Genomic DNA, 9,303 nt, shown 5'->3' with positions numbered 1-9,303 from the left:
CCCTCTGTACCGTCGTGGGACCTCTCCACGGTCCTTAGGGCCCTGAATGGTCCGCCATTTGAACCGCTTCAGTCGGTTGACCTCAAAACGCTTTCGCTAAAGACCGCTCTCCTATTGGCACTGGAGTCTATTAAGCGAGTGGGAGATTTGCAGGCGCTCTCTGTGAGCCCCTCTTGTTTGGAGTTTGGTATAGGTGACTCTAAAGTCACTCTGAAACCTAAACATGGCTATGTAGTACACAAATGATTTCATTGTTGGCTCTTCCCCCTTCTGATGGGGATGGGGAAGTCAATTTACTCTGCCCTGTCAGGGCTCTGAGGGTCTATTTGGAGCACTCCGCGTCCTATAGGCAGTCAGAACAGCTCTTTGTCTGCTTCAGTGGCCAGTCCAAGGGGGCTCCTGTCACGAAGCAGAGACTGTCCAAATGGATAGTGGATGCCATATCATTGACATACGCCTCTGTGAGCCAGGGATGCCCTATAGGCAAACATCGTACACCCGATCGCTTATAAAAGTCATAGCACACCTCTCCTCAATAAACCGGTCGATTTGACATCTCATTCATGGGTTTACAACAAACGGTGTGGGAGGAGTAGCGTTTCGAATTTTAAGTATGAGCAATAACAATAGTGATGCCTTGCCTTTGGCAAGCACCGCTAATAAGTATGAGCAATGACAATAGTGATGCCTTGCCTTTGGCAAGCACTACTAATAATAATTTCCATTTAATGAATTAATCTTTCAGTTTACAGACACTAAATTTATCAGTTAAGACAAAATGCTATCACATAGTGTCAAGATATTTGATAAGAAATTAAGAATTCAGTCACACATTGTCAATACTCAGTGTTAAACAGTAGTCAGGCAGAACATCAAAACGTCTTTGTGTGCACATTTTAATACTTCACAGAAAGCAGGAAACCAGCTCCTTGATTTTGCATATCCACATAAAAACTGCAGTGTAATAACACCTTAATAAACGGTTCTTAACAGTGTGGTTTCTTCATAATTCATATTAGTGGTGAATAAAATTAAATAAACACTGCTGGTTTGATCTCCATGTTGTCTTCATCTTTTTTCCATCCTCACTGTCCCTCATCCTCCTCAGGTTCTCGGAGGCCTTGGCTGTGCAGGGTCTTCCCTGTCATTTCCATCATGGCCTGTACTTCAGGATCTGCATCTAGTATGCTTTTCTTCTTCTCATCCTGAATGTCAAGATCAGGAACATTTCAATTTTGCATAATTACTTTGATCCTTTTTAGTATCAAAAATGCAAACCCAAAAAAACAAAAAATTCAGCATTTTATCACAGACCTGTTCCTGTTCTTCAGGTGGCTGCCCAACGCCCCACATCTCCACGGTGTCCAGTTTGAATTCCTCGTCTCCTGAGAGCTGAGGACTGCCATATGTAGTGCACCGTGGTCGAGCCCTACTGTGGCCGTGTCCAAAATCGCAGTCCAACCACAAGCCGAAATAGCCATGCTGACCACCCATACCCTAAAAAAGAGAAGTGACTATGTTGTTTTGTTTTGCTCCATGGTGTTGTAAAGCCTTAAGCACTGTTTAATAATGATCTCACCAAGCCATTTGGCATGGTCTGCTGGCCCTGGTTCAAGTACATGTAATGATTGTTATAGCCTGTGCAGGTGAACACTCGCATGTAGGGAGAAATGGAGAAGAGGAAGCACCTAGAATCGCCTAGTGAAAAAAAGAAGAAAACATTGATTGTAATGTATGTTTTCACCTTGTAAGCGTTCATGTCCTCATAGAACTCATAATTACAATTTGTAAATTCTGACACTCTTAGAAAAAAAAGGTTCTATATAGAACCTTAAAGGGTTCTTTCAGGCGCTTAATATATAGAAATGACTTTAGTAATCATTTAAGACATTTCTCCTTATTGAATTTATGCTTATTCATATAGAACCTTTTTAGTAGAGATGCACCGATGTATCGGTCATTAAAATAAATCCTTTACACAATTGGCCATCGGTCAAATATTTAAAAGCAGCTGATGATCAGGGCCAATCAAAATGGTGAAGAAAAACGTCTTCAGACTGCAACTCATACTGTGTGTAAAGAAAATCTCTTTTGGGTTGAATTAAGGGCAAGTTAACATGACAATAATGCATTAACAGTTAAAAAATAGCAACGTTAAAGCAGGTTTTATTTGAACCTATAAATCACCCATAGTTCAAGCCAGTACTTTTCCCACGGAATGGCTGGGGTTACTTTTACACTGTCCCTTTGTTCTAAGAGTGTACTACGTGATCGATGTACCACCTGACTGCTACAGAGCCATTTTGGCGCTGATAGTGTTGCCAAAGAAACACATAATTTTGAGTCCGAGGATGTGAATGGCTCCGACTCCGGGTTATCATCTCATAATTACCACAATTATGACATGAAGACAGCATAACATTGTATATGGTTTATTCTTTCTGAACTCACCCTGAAACTGAGGCTTGACCTCCCAGCTTTGAGACGCAAAGCCACCAAAGATATGGCCTTTAGTGTCTTTTACCAAAATGACAGTGGGACCCCGACTTTTGCAGTTGCCCACCAATCGGGTGAAGCTTTCCCCGTGTATGTTTGTGGAGAATAACAACCTCCAGGGGGCGCTGTGTCCCGCTGGTAGCTGAGGGGACAGGAACATCAGAAGAGGTAGATTCAAGAGACATCGGAGGTCACTCCAGGGAGCGTACCGACACGGGGGCAAGAGAGTTGGGGGAGGACAAGAGGGCAACTCAACTCCTAGCCCCTCACCAATCAGAAGCTCCAAAAACATGGCCATTGCCGGGATCCGGAAAAGCCAGTCTTCCAGACATGGAATGTCACACGTACTCTGATCTATTAAAGCAATAAGGACTAATTATATTGAATAATCCTCTTGCTGTGCACTGTATCTGTTAGTTAAAACAAGGTAACACTTCACAATAAGGTTGCATTAGTAGTTAATGCATAAATGTTAATAAAAATATAGCTGTTCATTGTTAGTTCATGTTAGCTCAGGTCAATTACATCATATTAAAAGGTACAACTTTTGATGTTGAAATTAACATTAACTAAAAGTAATAAATGCCTTAGAATTATTTTTACACTGTTAGTTCATGTTAACTAATGTGGATAACTAATGTTAACAAATGGAATTATTGTAAAGTGTTAAGCAAAAACAAAAGCTATTAAAAATGACTGAATAAAATTGTAAAATATAAAAATAAAAGCTAATTCAAAATCTTAATAAATACTTTAATAGTAAATAAATAGTACTAAAAGAACACCTCTTATTTAAGAGATTTATTCAAATGGTTCACATTCACATTATTCCAAAATACACTTTATTTATTTTCATTTGAATGTAATCTAAAACAGCATTTGGGGTTCTGATACAAACCTGAAGATTTTAATTCAGAGGTCAAATGTTCTGACAGCAGTTTAACCCCTTGATGGCCATCAGCCATGCGATCGGGTTGCCAACCTCGCAGAAGACCCCTGTGGACTAGAGTCTGCACTGCCGCTGAAACCAGGTCTTCCACAAACTATTTCATAAACATTAAATCACCACAATAAGATCTCAAGAATTATTTGGAAATTGTATTGATGCTTCATTATTAAATTGACTTTGTGGGTTTAAATAGTCACGAGTTAGCAAACTATCCTCCAGTTTCACAGACAAGGCTTAAGCCTAGCCCTAGATTAAAATACACATTTGAGCTGTTTTAATGGAAAGCAACTTGCACTGATATATCTTTCTTAAAATATGTCAGTGCCATTGTTTTGTCTCCAGATGCACACCAGTAATGTTTTTTTCTAAGGTTTTTAGATGTCCGGTTTTCCCTGTCTGTGAAACCGGGCCTAGTTGGTTTAACTGATATTTTAAGGTCTATGTTTAACAGTGTTAATGAACTCAACTTTGGTTATTGAAATGAAGCTGAAATAAACCAATCAAAAATCCTATTATAACTATATAACTGTTAGCTGAAAACCTTGAAAATGTGCCCTGGCAAATACATTTACTAAAACTAAAATTACTAAAACTAAACTGAAATAAAAATTAATTAAATCTATATAGAAATATTTCTATCTACAATATATAAAACAAATATATAAATATAAAAAACTAATAAAAATGTCAAAAGCACATAACATAACTAAAACGTAAACTAAAACTAAAGTCAATTAAAACAACAAAAATAATAATAGTATATCACACACTTAATACTGAAACCCTTTATATAATTAGATTTTGGTGATACTTACACCTCTGATCTGCTCAGCTGTGGTAGCAGTAGCCTTTGCACCCTCTGCCATTGCCAAGACCAAAGGTGCGCGTTCCTCTGCAGTTCCTCTAAGAATATCTGCCAGGAAAATAACCAACTGCTCACGACTAACCCCATCACCAGGGGGCAGTGGCACTTCTGGATTAATGCTGTGTATGCCATGGAATACTCTCTTTATCATTGATTCTGAGGCCATCTTTCCCATTGTCATCTGAAACAAATAAAAAGAACAGCAAAAAGTTCATATCAATGTATCTTAAGTTTGCACTGACATGCAATCCAAAGAGAAAATGTTTGACAGATCTGCATCTGTTCACCAGCCATAACAATTACATTATTGTTTTTAGGCAGATGCTTATATTATTAGATTTTTTTTATTATTATTTTTTTAAAGGGACAATCCACATCAATCAACTTTTTTTGTTTATAGTCCAAATGTAAATGCGCCAGAGTTAGCCAGAGAGCTAATTTTCATCTGTAGTCCCAATACTATTCTACAATACTGTTCAGCCTTCTTACAAATGACTTCAGACAGCATTTTACTGGACATTAATCATTTATGATTGTCCTGATGTGATGGGTTAGTAATTATGTGGTAGACTTAGGAATATGTGGAAACTTACAAAAAAATCGGTTTCCATGGTTTTTGAATCATTCAGCTCAAGACAGTGTTATTTTAGTAACACTGAAATACTGTTATAGCCTAGTTTTTATTAATATTTTGAATGTATTGTTATTATTTATATTTATTATTTAGTACTATGGAAGTCACCGGGGTCATCAACTGTTTGATTACTGGCATTCTTCAAAATATCTTCTTTTGTGTTCAGCAGAAGTAGAAATTCATACAGGTTTAGAACAATTTGAGGGCGAGTAATATCATGATAACAGAATTTTCATTTTTGGGTGAACTCTCCCTTTAAGGATAATATATACACAAACATACACAAATTTAATTCAAATTCATTAAAACTTTACGTTTAACAGATCTAGTTTCATGCTTATGCCCAGAGGCGTCACTAGGCCCTTTTTAGGGGGGCTTCAGCTTCTAAACTTCTGCCTAGCCCCCCTAAAAATTTGTGATTCAGTGTAGGCTGTTATGCTACAGCTGCTCACCTTACCTTCAGCATGTCTAGGGATAAAACCTTCCCAGTTTTTCCAGATGAAGAAGCAGAGGAGCCAGTTCCATTAAGCCTGTCAAATGTCCCCTCTATAACGGGTCTTTCACCCGGACGAAAACGAGCCAGTCGTTTCTGCGCTACAACACTGTCAGTGTTCCCCATCACCCTGAAGACGAATGAATGTGAACTTAAATGAATTAATTCATGGAATTTAGTCTGACTGTCATGGGCACAAATTAATTCATAAAAAACATGCTTAGTTTCAGCTGCTGACTGAAACTAGTGCTCAAGGGAAACTCTGAAATACAACGCGCACTTGAGTTCTTAAAAACTGAAGTGAGATTTTCAGACCTGTTCAGTGGTTTGACATTTCGACTCACGATGTAAACACACAAAAAATAATTTCCTGGTTCTGCACTACATCACACGCAGACGACCAATGAATGGAGAGAAACTTCAAACCGCGCTGTGATTGGCTGGATCAGGTTGCGTCATCCGTAGAGTGATAGTTGGTTTCATGGAGGCAAATTAGTTGGAATCTGTCACACACACACACACACACACACACACACACACACACACACACAAAAGAATGGTAACAAAAGAAAGACAAAGGATACTGTCACGCCAGATGGTCTGATGTTGATGTAGCTACTTTTATCTTAGTTTTGTAGATTAATATGATATTTTATTAAAATTATTTAAAATTATGAACTGTAAGTATTTGTGTAATATTTAGGCCTACCGCCTACTTTCTGTTAATGACAAATGGTGTCTGGTTATATAGAAACGTATTTGCATTAGGGTTTTTAAGACAACACAGAGAACACAATATACATTACCCTTAAATTGACTAAATCAGGGGTTTTCTAACTGGGTTTAGGGGGAGTCCCAAGGGGCCACAAGTGGGACTTTACCACAAGTCCTACTTGTGGAAAAGTCTAAAGATAAACAGTGTCAAAAATTTAACAATAAATAAACGAAATTTACAAAAAAAATAACCCAACAAATAAATAAATAAATAAATAAATACATTAAATAAAATTAGGAAACCATTGATTAAATCAAATCAATTGATTAAAAAAAAGAATAATGCATCTAAATAAATAATACACCATAGGCTACAGCACAGTAATACCACAACACAGTAACGTAATACCATAGAAACTAAATATTTTTTTTAAATGACTATTTTAAGCATATTTTAATGTAAATTTTCACAGTATAAATGTAGTGTTTTTACATGAAAATATATAGCAGGGTTTTACATTTTAGGACGGGGCACCAGGATGATGTCCTTGGCATCTGAAAGATTGAAAGACCCCTGAACTAAATTATCACATTGTCTTTCTGTTTATCTAAAGATAAAACAGCACTTCATATTGGCAAGTAGGCTAGATATATATAAATATAGGTTATATAATTAGTTCATAATTAGCCTAGTTTGTACAGGTTGGCTCAGCGAACTAATTTGCCTGTGTCATTGGGAAGAGTAATGTAGTACCTCTTGTTGACCACAAGAGGTCAGACTAACACAGCTATTTAAAGCAGCAGCTTTGTCTTTTCCGTGGGGCTTTACAGATCTTTCTCAACAGGCGATGAAAAACGCCTTTTAAGGGCATGAGATTCATGTGAGATCTGGGCGTGATGCCCGCAGACGCGTCGACGTTCAGCAGTCTTACCAGAAGTTTTAAAAGAAGCCGTTTAAGGACATTTCCGTAACCGAAACTGTTGGTTAAAAAAAAGAGAAATGGAAATAGTCAAATCAGATGACCTGCAGGAAGGGATAGTATTCAATTCGATGCGACGGAAACAGAAAGACAGGCTATCACATGTAATGAATGAATGGCAAAACCTCGCGGTAATGTACTGCGCATGCGCATCAATCATCCACCCAGCATGGCTTATTGAACTCTGTGGCAGTGCTCAGGGCTGAGACTCTCTACTGATTAATGTATTCTTTACTTCTCTCGAGTCAAAACACATACACACGTTTATTGTTTTATAATGTATGTAACCTTTTATAAACTTGTAATGTTTTTATACTGAGCTATTTCTCATATTCCTTCCCTAAATCTAGCCACATTAAGACGTCATTTAGTATGCTTATTAAGCCATATTTGTTTGTGACTGGTTCTCACAATGTAGATGATTTAAGTTTTTACTGTTTCTTTGGGGACATTTTGTCTCCACAATGAAGCCAAAACTGACCACACACACAAACACTTTCGAAGTTAAATAACGCCTCTCATAGACGCAGTTATTTTTATAGTGATAGGCTCTTTATTACATCTTAAACTTAAATCTAACCCTCAAACCTGTTGACAATATTAGATTTAAAGCATGATCTGATTTAAAGTCACTATGAAATCAAAATGGATAATTCTTGTGTTTTTATGGAATATTTCAGTATTTATTATAGGCTAAATGTTTAATTATTATTGTTAGTACTATTATAATTCATGTCCCCTTGTACATTTAAATCAAAATAACCCTTTGCTTGGAGCAACATTTTTCTGATAACAGGCGTAAAGGCGGGACAACCTCACTCACATGAGATCACAGCAATAGAAAGCCACAATGATCCAATCAATTCAATTCCTGATGGACAAGTCAGGTGAGCAAGAATGATTTTATCATTCGAGAAGCCGATTCACTCAGATAAACATGTATGTCACAAATGAAGAAAATACTCTTGTAACCTTCATGCCAACTTTAAGCATGATAAATAATGAGCTTTTAAAATAGTGAAATTGACTTTAAATGTCCTCACAAGTCATTTTTGATCCAAAAAGTTTGAGCATTTGTCATAAATTTACCAAAACTGGTAAAAATCGTTACTTCATGAGAATTATCTTCAGGTTCTCTTGAAATATTCAAGGTTTGTTCATATTACATATGCGTAAAGGTCATAGAACATGTAAACAACAGGTTTTTACAACCTAATTGTACATTGTCACTGAGTACAGTGCAGTCTCTAATGAGCAGGTGTAAACCTCAACAATGCCGCTATTGTGCTGTAGAGTGCAGATCAACCTGCTCACAGCATGTGCATGCATAGGCCCGGCCTTTTTCACTTTTGATGTTCCTGTGAAAGTTCTGTGCCCATGTTCTGACAATTATACTACCCGCTCAGATTTTTCTATACCTCCCATTAAAACAGACAGCACAAATCGATTGTGGAAAATGCTACCTAATACCTGTCAGATTGTAGCAGCATCGTATTCATGTGGTTTGAGACTTTTTTAACATCCATACATAACCCTACCCTAAACCTACACCCTTTAAACAATGTAAATATATTGTTGGTCTGATAGGCTTCATCACCCACATACAATCAAATGTGACAGAATACGGAAAAAAGTAAACTACTTTATTTCATGAAGCGTAACAACTGTGCCGCTGATGTACTAAGTTATTTATGGACTGCAATATTTGTATATGCTGCAGCTGTTTGTATTATTTGGTTTTCTTTCCTAGATTGCCTATAGCAATCACACCACCCTTCTTTAAAATGAGTATTGCTTTAATGTGGGAATGTCTTAATTTATTAATTTCCCATTATTATAAAAAAATTATCTCTTGATATTGATTTATTTATTTTTAAGCTGATAAACTCTCAATAGCCTAATCTTTATCATAATATAACCACACATTTGCTTATTATAATATTGCATGTTTATGTACTTTTATTACTATTAATATTTAATTCTATAATCATTTTAAATGTATAATCATAATGTAAACAATAGCAATTTTTTAACTATTTGCATTTGCATTTTATAGCTCTTTTGTATTCTACCAGGCACAGCACAGATGCTTCTTAAACAGTGGCGGTATAGGCTAACCGTAGTCACTGTCTGTGGCACCTCCAATCTGCGAGTTGAGGCATGAGGTTTCTC

General features: G+C 36.8%; 1 protein-coding gene across 3 annotated transcripts; it reads right to left on the bottom strand.

Annotated features, from left to right (window-relative positions):
* Positions 1 to 440: 440 nt before the first annotated feature.
* meak7 (MTOR associated protein, eak-7 homolog) lies at positions 441 to 7,282 on the bottom strand. 3 transcript variants are annotated; one of them, XM_079620341.1, is made up of 9 exons: positions 6,906 to 7,282; positions 5,753 to 5,940; positions 5,402 to 5,567; positions 4,261 to 4,491; positions 3,395 to 3,539; positions 2,452 to 2,850; positions 1,580 to 1,698; positions 1,315 to 1,497; positions 441 to 1,205 (listed from the first exon to the last, which is right to left on the bottom strand). In XM_079620341.1, the coding sequence occupies exons 3-9, from the start codon at positions 5,561 to 5,563 to the stop codon at positions 1,086 to 1,088; spliced, it is 1,359 nt and encodes a 452-aa protein (XP_079476467.1). In that variant the 5' UTR covers positions 5,564 to 5,567; positions 5,753 to 5,940; positions 6,906 to 7,282; the 3' UTR covers positions 441 to 1,085. The 3 variants fall into 3 exon arrangements, with proteins under 3 accessions (XP_079476467.1, XP_079476468.1, XP_079476469.1); XM_079620342.1 differs by having other exon boundaries at positions 564 to 1,205; positions 5,782 to 5,940; XM_079620343.1 differs by lacking the exons at positions 5,753 to 5,940; positions 6,906 to 7,282 and having other exon boundaries at positions 564 to 1,205; positions 5,397 to 5,534.
* Between the last annotated feature and the right edge of the window lie 2,021 nt (positions 7,283 to 9,303).

The sequence above is a fragment of the Phoxinus phoxinus genome (assembly GCF_949152265.1).
Source record: "Phoxinus phoxinus genome assembly, chromosome: 8".
Classification (NCBI taxonomy): domain Eukaryota; kingdom Metazoa; phylum Chordata; class Actinopteri; order Cypriniformes; family Leuciscidae; genus Phoxinus; species Phoxinus phoxinus.
Note: the sequence above shows the minus strand (reverse complement) of the source record. Positions and strands in the feature narration are given on the sequence as shown.